This window comes from Sciurus vulgaris, assembly GCF_902686455.1.
Source record: "Sciurus vulgaris genome assembly, chromosome: 2".
Taxonomy (NCBI): domain Eukaryota; kingdom Metazoa; phylum Chordata; class Mammalia; order Rodentia; family Sciuridae; genus Sciurus; species Sciurus vulgaris.
Genome location: NC_136462.1, coordinates 68,287,547 through 68,304,437, shown reverse-complemented (window position 1 = coordinate 68,304,437; position 16,891 = coordinate 68,287,547). Strand labels below are relative to the sequence as shown.

Genomic DNA, 16,891 nt, shown 5'->3' with positions numbered 1-16,891 from the left:
AAAGCAAAGCAGGGACATTTTTAGACCTTTCGGGAGCAGAGCAGTGTACTGCTTATATTATTTCTGCCAAGGGGGGATTCCTCCTTTAACTTGAAACAACTCTGAATTCAAAGGGAGAGATGCACAATTAGGAATTAGCCCCTGGATTCTGACGGGGCTACCTTCCAGTTAATTAACATACCACATGTGCAAAAGGAGCCCTTTTAATATTCCAATGAATATTTGTGCCTTGGAATAAATAGTAGGATTCCTTTCCACCAAGTAAAAGGAGCTCATGAGCAGCAGGTGGTCACTTATGCCCCAAGTAGAGTCCTGGTTCCCTGACGATGAGCCACAGATAATGTGGAGTCCACGTGCTGCTCCTGGTGACTCAGAAGCATGGGTGATCCACCAAATACCACGCACTATCTTTGTACCAGAACCTGTTGTCCATTTGGCTGGATGTTCAAATCAAGAAATCTCCATCCCTCAAGGACAGATGTAAGGCTCGAACTAGCATCCTACAGAAAAAAAAAGGTCAGCACTTTGATACAGAGCTCCCACAAAATGGAATTTTAATGAGCAGAAGCAAAACCTGAGCTCCTTGCTCAGAAAGCAGGTGTCTTTGTTCTTTTCATGTTTTAACATTTCACTAGCCTACCATCTCTCCTTTTATTCTGGTACTTCTCCTCTAAAAACTGAAGAGAAGCTGCCCATACCTCTCTGAACTGTTTTTCTCACCTAGATGTTTGAATTTTTGTGTTTCGCAAAAATCTTAGGAGAGATGTTTTGAGGTGTCCTGGTGTTTTCCAAAATTCTTTTTCAGTGGCATAATAGTTAAATTTGACCTAACTAATCCCGTTTGGTGCTGCGACCAGGAAACATGTGGCTTTTGGCACATGATAATATGAATCTGTGCTATCCTGAGTGTTATTGATTTACTGGAAAGACAAGGGGAGAGACAGAAAGCTCAGGGAGAGTCAGAGGAGTCAAAGAAAAGCCCAAACCTTTGATGTATGCTTTTACTTACTTGTCTAAGATTCCTCTTTCTGAAAATAAGGCTTTTGTTTCTGCACAGTGATGTATTGTTAAAAGTCAGATTGCAAAGCCAAAATTTGGGAAGTTTTTTCTTCTGCATAAACAGATACATGTGGGCACTTTTGGGCACAGTCCAGATTCTCTGAAGTTGCTGGGAGTCCACATATATGTGACTGAGCAGTATAGCATCACCTCCTGAGTGCAGAGGATAATACATCATTTTAATATGCTTTATCAAAGTGTGATTGAATTCAAAGGTCAAAATTGTAAGAAAAAAAAATTTTTGTTAACTCTTTTAACTGTTGCCCAAACAGAGTAGATAGCTATCTATGTGCCCAGTCCACACTCTCCAGGCCAAGCTTCTCATGGTTCGGGGCAGACAAGCTCATTCCCCAGGCTAACCCATTGCTCAGCTCCTAGAGGCAGTTTTCCCACAGAGCCTCTCCTTACTGTTGTTGGTTGTAGCATTCATAATATACTCACATCTACTATCTGACAAGCATAGTGCTCAAATTCATGCTCTGCTCTTGTCCTAACAGAATTACGGCATAACAGTGAAGAACTTGGGGTTTAGAGGAAAAGTTGAGTGAGTCAGAGACTGTACTCAATTTCGCATGGGTATTTTCCCTACAGTCTTGAGTCTAAATTAGAAGAACATCACAGATGCAAGGCACATTGGACAAGGAGCACATGCGTGCATTTAAATCATGTATATCTTACTTTTTTACTGATGTAATTGTGAAATATGTTCTTTTTGCATTCATAATTAGGGGGTGGAACAGATGGTGAAGGCTTAGTTTAAAATAATCTGTCATTAAAATAACCTAGCCTACTGGTAATTCTTCTCTCTAACTGGAGTTAGGTCATAGGAAAAGAGTTTAGGGTGATTTCCCTCCCCCTCCTTTCTGCACTGGAATGTAAAAGAATGAACCACTAATTTCAGAATGGAGAATTTTCCCTGGAAGGGCACCATAGTAGGATTTCACTCAGAAATTTGGCTGCAGTGGAATATGCATAAAAAGGAAAGCAGAGACAAAACTCCTTTGACAAATATAAATCCATTTAGCACAATGCATTAAACATTAGTATACCTTCAATCATGCAGCTACAGTTAGTTTCATACCCTGCAAGGAAATAACCTCATCATTTGACAAACACCGTTAAAAGCATTCAGCTTTTGGGGTTAAGAAACTGTGCCATACACTTTATATGTTACACTGATGTCAGGGGATATAAATTATAATTACAGGCATTATTATTCAGAGATGCTGTAGCTCCTGACTCCTGTATCCAAGCCTCACTCCTTGCCTGTGTACCTCATAGACTTACTGGGATGTGACAAAGGAAATCTCCTATCAGCCCTGTCTGGGTAGCTAAGAATTGTTTTCAGTAATAAGAAAACTGTCTTGATAAATCAGATACTTGCATGTCTTTAAAACGTCTGTTTTACTGTTTCTTCTAAGATTTTGTTCTCCATCTGCTTTGAGGAAAGCAGATAGATTTCAGCATGGCTTTATAATAAATCTTCTTGAGGAGGGGCTAGCATTAACATTTGTGTAGGTTCTTTTTCATCTTAATCCAACCTTAGTTAATAATCAGAAAATTCTACATAGTGGGTAAGAAGATGTAATTAACCCTTTGACCCCCAGAATCTTAATTGGCGCCTGTTGAAAACAGTGGGCAGTTAAAAAAAAAAAAAAAATTAAAGTAGCCTGCAGTGATTGAACCGCATAGTATATAATAGCTTTCTCTATTCAAATTTTTAAAAAATTCCACAGAACTTTCAGATTAATCACATTTGGTTTCTAAGACTACTGATTGAATGTTTCCTTCTTCCTCCCACCTTTTTAAGTTGAGACATCCAAATTAAATCAATATTGATGCTTTTCTTCAGACTTTTCTAAGCAGCAGAATACAGCTAACTGTAGGCAGGAACGCCCTTAAATGGGAAGGTAATAGCGGTGTAAAGAGTGACTTGCCAATCTGCTTTAGACCCAACTTCACATCCCATTCCTTATTTGAACGGTAATCAAACCTGAATTATGAGCATTTGTCTCAGACTATGATATAATTGACCAAAATGATCAGTATAAAAGTAAAAAAAAAAAAAAAAAATGGTTAATTAACCAAGTTGGTTTTTTTTTTTTAACCTCTATAATGACTAATAACTAATCTGACTAGTTTCCCCCTACCAAACAGGCTGTTGTTTTTAATTGAATTGACTGGATGTCTTTGTGTCATGTAGACATAGACTCATTTTAATCTCACTGGGAAATTGGAACATGTGTCAAAGCCTCTATTTTTGCAAACAAAACTGGCCAGATCTTAGGTGGCCACTGCTTAATAGCGTCAGATGTTTAGCCTCCAGATATTCCTTCTCACTGCCATGGCACCCAACCTCCTCAAATATTTTAGGAAGTACAGGGGTCTGAACCTGATGTTAAAAGTTATACTCCCATTTGGTGAGAAAGTGAAGGACATGTGTAAGTGAAAATGATACATCTATTTAGGAACAGCACTGACTGCTTAGTAAGATCATAAAAGATCCACTCTAACCCCAATATTCCAACTCTCAGAAGACACCCAGACCATCTGAGAAATCCGTGGCATCTAAATCTACAAATAATCTAATAAATTCTAAATAGCACTTTTGGGCAAAATAGTTTCCATCCCTCTTCATCATTATAGCACATGTGCTATAAGACAAAAAACATTGAACTCAGAAGTATAACTATATTTTAAAAGTCTTGATTGCACCATTGTGTAGGTGCTTATTAGACAAAGATACCCAAGACATTGCTCCGCTGTTGAGAAATTCAATCTTGTTGGGACTTGAATAAGCCAACAAGGACCAAACAATGTTGCAATTTATGGAAGTACAGAAGATTTGATCCTGGCTCTGCCCCTAGCTGGCTGTCCCATCTTGTCCAGTCACTTAGCCTCTCTGTACCTCAGGTTTCTCACCAGAAAAATGGGCATTTAGACAACAGGAGAGTACTCCATGTCAACTTCATCCATGCCAACTTTCTTCTGTTCCCAACAAGCCTTTCAGCTGTCTCCACAGAAGTTCGTGGTCTCTCTCAGTATCATCACTCTCGTTTGAAAGCAGCATATGAGAAGATGTAATTTGGGAAGATGGTTTACTGAGTTCTCTGATCGTATAGCAGGCCGTGCTATTAGGTTGACTGGAAAGCCAAACCAGGAACTTTTCTCCAAGGGGAAGGTCAAGGGGGGAGTGTCCTAATCCTTACGAGTCATCCCTCCAGAGAAATCTTATTTCAGATAAAGATGTGTTCAAGTGAGATCCTTCCCAGACATGAAGGAATCTCGTCTCCATTTGCACTGGTTTCAGGTGCAGTGAGATCAGCATACTTGTCTCTGTAGACTTGAAGCCAATGCAAAGGAAGAGTGAGGGCATAAAACATTCTACAGTGGAAAGGTTAGACCGGATGAGGCCCTAGAGAGTTTGGCAGTTTGTCAAAGATAAGGACCCCATATCTCTTAGACAGTATTTCGTTCCCCACAGTTGGTTCCAGGAGAAATACCATAGTGCAAAGGTGACCATGTGACCTCTTGTGCAAATGATTTATGAACTCTCTTGTCATCCCACTTCTGTTTTCTCTCCTACCCCTAACTGTCTACTGTTTAACCAAGTGATGCTATTCAAGAAGTCATAGGATATCTCTTAGTATAAATATTTTAACTTCAGAAGTGCTGTGAATATTTATCTTTTCATAAACCACACATATCAATTAGACAATGTTTATTCTTAATAGAAAATAGAATAGTTATTGAGTCTGGCTATTAGGATTCAAATTCAAACTCAACTAAGGATGGGGCTGTTTGCCCTAACTTCACTAACCCTTTATTTCTTAGTATATTAAATACAGATAATATAATTACTTTCATATGATACTTGTGAAAATTTAAAAATACATGCACACTGCTTAGCACATATTGCTGAATAAATAAAAGCTCTTATTATTGTACTATCTCACCTAAAATCTTACTCTTTTATGAAGCAATGTAATGTAACTTGAATTGTCTTTACAACTCACTAAATCAGAGGAGAGGTTGGGTGCCATCCACAGTATTTATCCATTGTGGGGCAATGAAAAGGAGTCAGGAAACATGGAAATCCACTTTTCATTTATGCATATAAATAAGTACACACAGGTATGCCCACGTACATATATCTATGGATAAATACATGTAATTCATTATCTTTGTCTCTTCTGTGCTGCTATAGCAGAATACCTGAAATGGGGTAATTTATAAAGAAGAGAGATTTATTTCTTACAGTTATAGCATCTGGGAAGTCCAAGGTCAAGTGCCCCACATCTACCCAGGGCCTCCTTACTGCATCATCCTATAGCAGAACACAGAGGACAAGAGAGCACTCAAGAAGGAGGGGAAGGGGAAAGGGGCCTTGCTCATTCTTTTATCAGGAACCCACTCTTGAGATAACTAACCTGCTCTAGCAAAAACAGCGTTAATCCATCCATGAGTGCAGAGTCCTCTTGACCTAGTCACCTCTTAAAGGTCTCATCTCTCAACACTGTTGTGCTGAGGGTTAAGTTTTCAACATATGAACTTTAGGAGACACATTCAATCCATAGCATTTGTATCCATATACATACTTCAGTACTGTTTGGGGGATCTGAAGTAATACCTATTTCTACCTGAATTTTATAGACTTCTACCTTTCTGTATTTAAAAATCATATGTTATTAATTTAGTGCTTCCACATATCTTGCTCCCAACATAGAGTTCCTGTATTTGCAAATTCACAACCTTTGCTAATGCCACTAATTCTTAAAACTTTTCCTGTTGCAAGTAACACTTGTGCAATTCACCTTGTTAAACATAAACAAATAAAAAAAGCAAAAAAAAAAAAAAAAAAAAAAAAGACTTGAGGATGATGGACACTGTAAAATGCACTTGGACTACAAGAAATTGAAACAAATGTATTCCCATTTGGGGTGATGGGTTATGGTTGGAGTCCTAATGATTTACGTCGTTTGTTGAACTGGCAGTGCAACCCTCCAGTTGGAAAGTTGATCTGAGGTTTCAGGAGTTACAGATGATGTGTAGATCCTTTCACTCTTTTGTTCTTTCTTCTTCTGTGTTCAGGAGTTGTAATAGAAAGTAGATCTATCACAATAAAACTTTAATACAGAGTTCCGCAAAACAGGATAGCAGTTTGCAAGGTTTCAGCCTGTCAACATTCACACATAATGTCTTGACTTTTCCTATTTGTTCTAACACAATAGGCACTGGGAATGAGAAGGCAATAATCCCGTATTAATTACTAAATTATTGATGTCCATAGTAGTTCCAGTAGTGATCCTACTTCCTCTTCCTGTAGAAACCCTTCTTTTCTTTCATTGCATTACAATTTCCATTCCATTTAAGAGAAAATCTTGCTGATTTACTCTAAGTAACCACTGAATCCACAACAAAGGTGACATCGTGTGAAATCATCACAACCTTATTTTATATGTTAATGTAATGTATCTTGATCAAAACAACATAGGCAACAGGAAGCCCCTGAAATAAGGAAAAGTTTGTAGTCTTGATTCAAGTCTCTGAATTCGTTCGTGTATAATGCAATACTGAAGGATCTTAGAACTTGTGTTATACATGAAGAAGAAATGGACTTAAATTTATGTGTCACTTTATATCAGTTGCCTTATTAATTAAATATCAGATGTATTTATTAACCTATATATCTGTTTATTTTTTTTCTGCAGTCCCTGGATGGCTTTGTATTTGCACTAAATCAAGAAGGAAAATTTTTGTATATTTCCGAAACGGTCTCCATCTACCTAGGCCTCTCACAAGTAAGTCAAAACATTTAGATTCTTGGTGGCAATTGTGAAGGCTCCCTCTGCCTCATGTTTTTCCTTCTTCAAGGGATATTCTATTTAGCATGAATTATCAAATTTATTATTTAATGGGCTCTACCTGACTCTTCTAAGTCAGTGAGAAACCTGTCAGAATAAACTTGTGCTCAAAAACTTTAGTTCCCCTCCCTGCCCCCCAAGGATCATTATTAATTTATTGAGAACAAATGAAGTTCCTTCCCTTGGTTGTTTTGAACTTTGAAACCTCTGTGCCCGGTAGGAGAGGGACACACTAATAGTGCTTCCCTTGTGTCCTATTACTGGATGTTTATGGAGTACCCTGCATTATCCTGGGAGCTGACACAATGGCAGGAGTCATTTGGAGTCAAGAAATTCTGAAAGAGACCATTAAAATGTGTGGCAGGGAAGGTTCCAACAAGGATATATTTTGCTGCCTTTGCAAATGCTTCCTAATGCTGAAAGACAATTTCATAAAATAAGGCAGTCTTTCATTGTTTGCTATTTAATTGCTTATATGTGTTTATCAGAGGATGAAAGAAAAGAAGATGGAGTCTGATGGGGCAAGGAACAACATCCTGGATGTCAGTACTTGATATTCCCCTGAAACACAAAAATTTAATTCCACTGGACTCCAAAACCTGGGCTGCATCTACAGAGTGCCAAAATATCCTGAAGTAAAGTTTACCATTTGGCTAATTATCCAGATGTTTCTCACCATAAAAGTGCTAAACATCTGGGTATTTGTGCCTATACAGGTGATTGGCTGAGTCTGACCCTTTTCATCTGGTGGTTTGGAAAGAGGAACACAGTCTTGGTGGGAGCGATTTTGTATGCGTGTGATTATCAGCCAAGTTGGATAATCTATCTCTCATCAGTTGCCTCTTGGAGCTGAAGCTGCAGATAAGATTCGCCTCTCTACTCTTAAGTAGGGCCCACCCAGACCCATTGCTTCTGAAAGTTGGCACAGCTCTAAGGGAACATCCAGCATGGCTGGCTCTTAGTGAATTTGTTGGGTAATAGCTAAATCAAGAAAGACGTTGGAAAATAATAGAGAGAGAAGAGATTTGGCATTTGAGGAGAGTTGGAGGAAGAGGAGAAACACTGCCAAATTTGAAATTTACTGTTGAGAATCCAAACATGGGGTGCAATCATTAATGCTTCCTTTAAGAACATACAAGCTTTCGGATGTAAAGTGTAAAGAATTCTATTTTTTGCGGGCTTTAGCAAACCAAGTGATAAAAACTGAGCTATTGTTAACTCAGTATTAGTATTCTTGAATCTCGTTGAAATCGCTGGTTTTGTAATAGCCTTTAATAGACCTTAAGCCTCGTCTTAATCTGCTTGGGACCAAGTAGTGAGAATCTTCAATTTTGAAATTGGTGCGCCACCATGTTGTGAATTCTGTATAGAACTGGAAACACCACTGTTTGTTGTTCTGCAATGCCCATATTCATCTGTTTTATGTGGAGTATCCAACGAAGTTTAATAAGCCAGTAAAGAAGAAGGATGAATAATTAGTTTAAGCAGGTAAATGCTAATTAGGGAACTCCTGAAAAGCATCCATTATATACTAGCTCCAAACACATTTTACAGCCCTGGTTAGTGGTGTAATCCAAATTCTGTCAAGGCAACTGCATTTTCTGTAATTGAGATGTGTATGTTTGCTTTGCATAACAGATGGCTCTGTATGCTTAGACTGATAGCTAGGAAAATAATAATTGCATTATTCTGGCCAAAAGAATATTAGCTCTTGGGTTTTGGCCATTTCAGTCAGTCCTCCTGCCAGCACAGCATATGCACATATATGGATTGGATTTTCAAGGAAATTGATGCATCTGGAATAGTGTGGCCATCTGAAATATCATCTGTTCAAGAAAAATTTGGCTTTAACCCTGTGCTGGTTTCTCCTTAAACGCAGTTTATTTCTGTGCTTCTTTACTGTAGCATTAAGTCACTCTTTTCCTAAATCTGAAATAAATAATCAAAGTTTCTGCAGGAAAAAAGTAGCCATGTAGAAATGGTACAGGATCTGGCAATTTTCTGTGCATTCAGCTCCTGCTTTTGCATGTGTTGGCTTTAAAAGTGTGTGGCAATAGTCAGCATCTTGACTTACCCAGGGGTAGACCCTGGCCCCATGTGCTGCTACCTTCTCCAATCTTGGACACTTGCAGTGTTGAGGCTGTGAGATATGGGACAAAGGTCATCATTTGTCAGCATTACACAACTGAAATGATGAGGGGTAAGTCACAAGAAAGTGATTTTTTTTTTCCTATATCAATCCATGTAGAGTTCGAAACTGAAGTTTAAGAAGAATTCTATATTAACATGAAAATAACCTATTATGATATGACTTTAAATGTTGAAACTTGGGGAAAGAGTTTTCAAACTAGTTAAGGTTCCAAGTCTCACTAGGGAACTGGAGGTCCCTGAGACATATCCTTCTGCCCAAGTGTCTTTGGTTCTTTTGCTGTTTGGGAGGCTTGGGAGCTCTAGGGAAATACACAATCAAACATAGTCCAAGTCATTCAGTTAAGCATTTGGTCTTCTACCAATTCACGTGTGCATGCGCGCGCGCACACACACACACACACACACACACACACACACACAGGAGCACACCCTTTACTAAGATATGAACCAAATGCTCTGCTGTGTTCTACAACTTTGGCTAAGTAGTTATTCCACCAAATTCTAGACAGTGTTAAGGGATGTATGAAGTTATGCTCCCTTCCTTTCCTTTTGAAACATTTTTATCATATAAAAACATGTGTCTCTATCAGCAAAAACTTACCAAAGAAATTGCTGAGTATTGTGAGCATCTCAGTTTGTTAGGGCAGAGCCATGTCTGCATTTCTAGCTCTCAAGATTTTCCATCCTCAGTTTTATTTTCTTTCAACATGTAAATAAATATGGTGGCTTTAAAATGGCTTATGCCAATTAGGATTTGTTTTGGGCTTATAAGAAAACCGTGAAGTAGGGAAACTTCTGCTGAGCTCCGTGGTGTAGCCTGGGTTCAGAGCCAGCCAGAGTGTGGATTTTCTTTTGCACTCCACTGAGTATGAAAGTTCCTGGTGTCCAGAGCATTATGTGCTGGTCACTCTCATGTGCTTGTGGTGACAGGAATGAAGTAAAGCAATGGTGAGATGCCAGTCTCCTCAGCGGCCCTTTTGTCATTGCCAGACAGTCAGACAGATATGTAACTTCACATCCAAGAAGTGGTTTTAGGTTGTAGAAGTGTGCACCATCAACTTGCTTTCCTGGGTAAAAATGACTCCCCGTAACTTACCATGAGGACTTCTAAAGAAAGAGCCCCATACGTTAAGGGTGCTTTTGGTTTGCATAGAGATTAAATGACTTCTTATACCTGGCAGTGGCATTCAGAGATAGGCCAGACAACTCTGCTTCCTACTTATTATGGAATTGGTCAAATGCAAATAAAGAAAGAAAACAGAATAGATTCCCTAATGCTGAAAATGTAGCAATGATGCTGTAGCCAGCTTTTATGAAATCTCTTCCAAAACATAAGGGGTTTAATCACCAGAGAATCCAACAAAGACATTTCATGATAAAAAGCATTTCTAGTTGATGTAGGATTTAAAGCTTGGAGAAACATTTATATGTTGGCTTATATTGTTCTCATTCCACAAAGGATTAGAAATAAACATTTGCAATAAAAATAATGTCAAAATAGAACAAGGGAATTAAAAAATAAGCAAAAATGAGCAATATGTTGCCACAAAGTAGGAGAATGCAAATAGTTGCATTTTTAAAATGGGATATAAATGGCCCAGTAAAACTTCAGATTTAGCTGTGAGCTTCCTGGTAACCAAAGCAAGAAAGAAAATATAGTCGAAAACCAAAAATAAGGAATCATTGCTTTTCAAGGAAAACAGTTTCTATGGAACTGAAATCTGAAAATAAATTTCACAAAGGATACCTACAGAAGCTAACATATAGATTATAGATATGTTGATGTTCTTCCATTGGAGTCCACATTCACTGAAATGATATATATGGCAAACACAAATATACTGTAAGTCTCATAAGCTGACAGAATCCTTCCCCCTCCCCCACAGTGAGTCATGGTTGGGCTAAAGGTTATTTTGAGAGTTCTGGAATCTATGCCTTACAATAGCATTGACTAATTTGATGCTTACATGGTTTCAAATCAGCATTCCTTTCATCCACCCTCAAATACTGCATTTTCTTCTAAATCCTCGTGAGAACTATAACATTATAGTTGTCAGAGGCAGAAGACATGGGTCTCAGCAGAGGATAAAAATGGACTCATAGCTTATGAAAACCTTTCTCCTTGTAAGTGAGGTGAGGGATGATTGTGATGCATAACTACACCAGCAAAATGTTTTCAAGTTAACCTAGAGTCCCATTTACAACAAAATGGCATCCAGAGCAACCTGGGAAGTTCACCCTTTTTTTAAGGTTGTGACATCATTAAAAAAAAATCCTATGCACCAGCTGAAGCCTCTTTTGAAATGTGTTCTAATCACCCCCTACCATCCTCCACATAATGAGTGATTTCCCTTCTTCTCACCATGTCCCCACCCTCATATCAAATGTTTCCTGGAGATCTTAAGTCAGCCAGAAGGTGGCTGCAGACAGGGTTACAGATTGGCCTGTTTCAAGGCAGCTTGCTGAAAGGGGCAGGGTGGCTGCAGATATAATAAGGGCTAAAAAAGGTGAAGGTGAAAAAGGGTAAATGGTTGTTTTAAATTTGGTCTTTTTTTTTTTTAATCCATGCAGATATTTATCATAAACTCTTTCCCCATCCTGTTGTTCATCTCCATATTTTAGATTTCTCTGCATTTGTTATATAGAATGGCAAATAAAATTACAGCCACAGCGCACAAGTACAAGGTCAAATAAATGACAGAGCTCAGTCTATTTGTGAAGCTATTCTGAAAGGGAACCATGGTGCCAAATGTGGTTTATTTGAATAATAAAGAAGAATTAGATTCCCCTGATAACTTGGCCGAGGGCCAATAAATCACTGGAGGTTAAAGATGCTTTGCAACTGCCATGTCTTTCTTTTGCTTTTCCAAAGTGCAAGCCTCAACTCTTCCATTCTCTGTTTTTCAATGCAAATTAAGTTGAGGTTATGTGGTTAATACTCTCGCTTCTGTGCTTGTAAAAGATATATATTTCTTTAGTGGGGTGAAAAAAAAAAGAAGACATTAACTTTCCTTACAAGTTATTGCTCTTGTTTGGCATCATCACATCCTAGAGAGCTGGAATATAAGGACAAACAAGGTATTATTATTTCAACACAACAGAGGGCTTGCAGTGATTGAACCAAGTGTTAGCATTTTTACAGTTGATATTCTAAATTTATGCAATGCTAGGATGACTGGGGTTCCTTTCCTAAATGAATGCAAATGTTGCTTTATGGCTCCCCTTTTCAAAGTCTTTCCAGTAGGCATACCTTGATTTTAAAAAAAAGAAGAAGAAGAGAAATGTGTAATTTTCTGCAGTTTGTGATGTCCCCCTCCCCTGCCATCAGTAAGTCTGCATTTTTCAACTATACTAATCATAAAAAGTTCATCACTTCTGGATGTAACAAAGAAAAATGCCCTTTTGAATGTGGAAGCTCTGAGGGTTTGGAGACTATTGAGAAAATATAAGTATCAAAATAATTCAGAAACAGTACAAGGCACAGTGGCACATTATCAATTTACAACATTTAAATTGATAAATGCTTGGTGGTGAAGGCCTACAAGGGCACTTTGAAAAGCAAATAGCGACCTGGTGAAGAAATTGATTTTTCCCCCCCGAAAATGACTGCATGATGCATCATTTGACTGCATGCTGTCCGAGTGCTTGACAGAGATAATCTCAGCAATCCCACGGGTGACCTTATCGTTCTCACCAGGGCAACTTTGTCTACGTTCTGACTTTGTGCATGTCAAGGTTCCTCCCGGCAGGATCCTTGGGGGGAAAAAGTTCCTCTGTTCGATCCAGATATTGAACTGCTCGCTCTTCCCCCTTTTCCCTCCACCCCACCCCCGCAAATAGGCAAACACGCCTCTTTATTTCATCCATAATTATGAATGAGTCAGGCAGAAGAATACAGCTCTGTGCTCTGTATCTTTGTGGAAGCCCTTATTGCCTTTTGGTTCACATAGTTCATAGCCGATGATCTATAGTGGCAGGGATCTTTTTATCAAAAAGAGTAGGAAAATTCCCTAATGTTCTGCAGTACACTGTCTTAAGCAGAATGGGGAAAGCTAGCCCATTTCTTTCTTCCCCTTACTTACGGGGCTTCTTTTCCCCCTCCCCTGCATTCTTGACACAGAAACCTTCTGAAACTGTCTTAATCCATACATGTTACTTTCTATTAACTTTGTTCTCTTACCATCCAGTGAACCTAGGATTTATTTTGTAACTCTAAAATTATGCAACAATGACATAAGCCCTGAGTAATGCTTACCCTGAGCTCTTTGGCTTTGAATCCCAGTGGCAGCCTCTGCTGAAATTTGATGCAATCCATGAGGCTTCTTCAGGTCTGCTGGTATATGGAAAGTGTTTTTCTACCAGAGAGGAATAATTGACAATTTTTTATGCTTAAATTTTTTCTGTTGATATATATGGATGCGTGTATGTGCGTGTCTGTTTATCAGTAATCTTCCTGCCACACAGCTTGTTGTTGATAATTACAATTCTTGATTAGCCATTTCTTGAAGGCAGCAAATCCCCTGCCTGGTTTGGCCCCCTGAAGCTACAGTCCCCACTGCCTTTGACACCCTCAGTTCACCATCTTCAACCCCTTTTACCTCCTTCTTTCATCCACAACATTAATTCTGAGTGAACAAGACGTGCTTCCTTGCTTTTGACAAGATTTGCTGCAGTCTCATGCGACAAAAACCCAACACTCATTCCAGATTCAGAAAGTAGGATTTATAACAGCATTTTAATTTAATGTTGGATGTCGAACATATAAAGAGATCACAGTAGTACTAGAGCTGAAAATTGATGCCTTTTTTATTAGTGTCCTCTCAGAAGTGGGTGAGACGCTGTTTGTGCAGTGGAGCACAGAGCAGCACAGTCAGATGAATGAGGATATGCTATCTGCAAGGAATCATATTTCAAGCCACTGTCGGCCTCTATTGATGTGCTCAGAGTTGAAAGGTTATGCTAGTAAATGCCATCCGAATTTCCAGCATTAGAAATCGGTAGAATAATCTGCTGCCTGTCACTTTATGCTCAGCCTAAATGCACTGCGTGGGGATGTTTTACTTATTTTAACTCCAAATTAATTTCTTATTACTGGTGCATTTCTTTCTCTCCTCCATGTCTTCATCAGTCCCCAAATGGGACTGATCTTTCACAGGTCTTCAGAGTAGACCAATATCTGTGAAAGAAATGTGTATGATCATGCATGAGAATCCTGTTATTCTTACTTATTCCTTTGAACATTTTTTACCAGGCAGCAAGGCTAAAACACAGGAAGTCTATGCAAAGGGGTCTTTTCTTGTTAGATTGCATCACAGAATCTCAGGACAATTCAAGATAGGCTCGGCATTGTCAAATGTATAAATTGAGGAACTTCTACATTGCTTCTTAATTTCTGGAGTTAAAGTGAACTAGGGAAAAAGATGGAGATTTCTTCATGTTATGGATAAGGAAATCTAATGTCAAAAAAATGCTTTCTAAGGAGCTAGCTTGTTTTACTTGTGTGCTTAAAATGGTATTTTTCAGCTTCAGTTTTGAAGTAGAGCACTAAGCAAAAGTAAGATTAAGAAAATTTAGTCATCATTCTAAATCCGTAATTTATTCATTTTTAAATAATGAAATGGTGTTTTTCTGAATTAACCCATGTATTATTCATGCAGGCATTGGCAATGTAATGTCCCTGGTTTTCTGGAAAGCAATGTACATTTCTTTGCCTGACAAGCAGTATTTTCTATATGGTATTAATTTAATGACTTATTTTATTATGCAAAGTTGGAGAGTAAAGATAATTTCTGTCCATAATGTGGTGCTTATATAGACAATATATACAAAATAAAATATACCTCTGTACCTAAGCCAGCTATCCTTTCTCAGTTAGCCTGGACCCTGTGTGAATGATGACTGAATGCAAACTGCTCATATGAAGAGTAAGAAATAACTTGACCTTCTGGGAAGGAGGTCATAAAATCTTTAAATTCATGTGAAATCCAAATTTCATTTCTACATACACACATTCAATCTATATAAGGTTTTAGGTCTTACATAAGAAAACATGGTTTTCATGACAGGAGTAACATGGCAACAATTTGGATGACAATTTTACTTGGAATAATAAGGAAATTGACTTTAAGATTTTTGCATCAGTTCTAACTAGGCTGAAGACCTAAATATTGATGCTGGTTTTAGAAAACAAATGTCCTACAGCTTTTTATCTTTCTTAGCCCTATTCTCTTCTTTAGATGATAGCCTAAAAATATAATCTCTTTTTTTAAAGAAAACTTCATTTTAAAGAGATTGATAGCATTTAGGTCAATTATAAGTTATCTTTTGATATATATTTGTGTAAATATGTCTATCACATACTTATCTAAAGTTTGGAATTGGTTTCTTTCTAATTTGGTTTTCATGCCTACTGCTGTCTATTAATATCAATACTTTTCAAAATAATTCACTCAAACAGCAAACCAGGTTTTCCTTCGGGGGTTTCTTCCTCCTTTCAGCCTCGTACAACTGCAAATTTACCACATTCAATAACAAGACAAAAACTTTCTCCTGTGCTGTTAATTTTTAATGTGCTGGCAGATTAAATCTGTTGCTTTCAATAACTATGCAAACTTTTTGAGAGCAAGGGAATATATACAGAAAGAAGTTTTCTCCAGGAGGGACAAAGGTGGTCTGAGATTAGACATTATCAGTGCAATTTAAGGCCCTTGGCAGAGGTAACAAAGAATACCTATGGGCCAAGCATGGCTATGATAAATCTCAGAAGTATGTCAGTAATATAGCATTTGATTGTCAGGTGTCATAGATGCCATAGATGCCATTGCCAGTATCATAGAGGCCATTGTCATAGATGCCATTTGATTTTTGTCTAAGTTTTTGAGAATAAACTTTATATTAAGAAACTTTCTCCCCCATAGAAGCACTGTTTGGGGTCCACAGACAATTCCTTATAGCACCGCTTTGCTATGAAGTATGGATTTGGCTTTCAATTAGGAATGAACTAAGGCTTTAAGGAACATACACAATGGTGGCAGTTTTACAAATCCCTGAATTTTATTATCACACCATAGTCTTGACTTTCAGGCGTTTGTTCCTACCATACTTTTAGTTGCATTTATCTGGTTAATCAAAGTTCCTAATTGTTAAACTTGATATTTACTAGATGTTTAAAATCATTGCACAAAATGTTCTTGGCTACATCTAGGACAGATGCAGAGAAATGTTTCCAGAAAGCAGGAATGGTAGTATTACGTCTGATGTGGTTCTTTCCCATGAAATGTGCAGGTCTGCTTTGTTTTAAGAAATGTTAAGCTACCAAAATTACAGAATGACTAGATAAAAGATTATTTATGCTACAAAGTATTTCTTTAAGGGGTGATGCCTTTTTTTGCCTTTAAATATCTATGTAGAGATTCATTATCTAATGGATGAAATCATAAGAGGATGAATGAGGGGGAGGGAGGCACAAAAATTAAAGTGTTCAGAGGGATTATATTTTGAGATCAATCACAAATGACAATGGAAAGTGAGATTTTGTTGATCTACAAAAAAAAAATATTAAGCAGGCCTCACCCCTCTTTATGAGCATAAGGATTGGATTAACCATGGTTTCCAAGTGTATTAGGAGTGTTGTTTACAATTTGATCATCTGAAAGAAGGAAATGTGGTCACACTGTGATCTCTAGTGAACTTTGATTCTCCAGGATCACTTTATAGTGCTGTATAGCATAGGTCAGGCATGCTTGTGACATCCTGTCTACGTGTGTATGGATTAGAAAAGTCTAAGGCAGGAAGATCGCAAGTTCAAGGCCAGCCTT

At 38.0% G+C, this 16,891-nt stretch overlaps 1 protein-coding gene across 1 annotated transcript in view; it reads left to right on the top strand.

Annotated features, from left to right (window-relative positions):
• The window catches only part of NPAS3 (neuronal PAS domain protein 3), an 846,643-nt gene that overhangs the window by 610,727 nt on the left and 219,025 nt on the right, over positions 1 to 16,891 (top strand). The window contains 1 exon segment of the mRNA XM_079127214.1: positions 6,771 to 6,860. Within this exon segment, the coding sequence (XP_078983340.1) occupies positions 6,771 to 6,860 (90 nt within the window).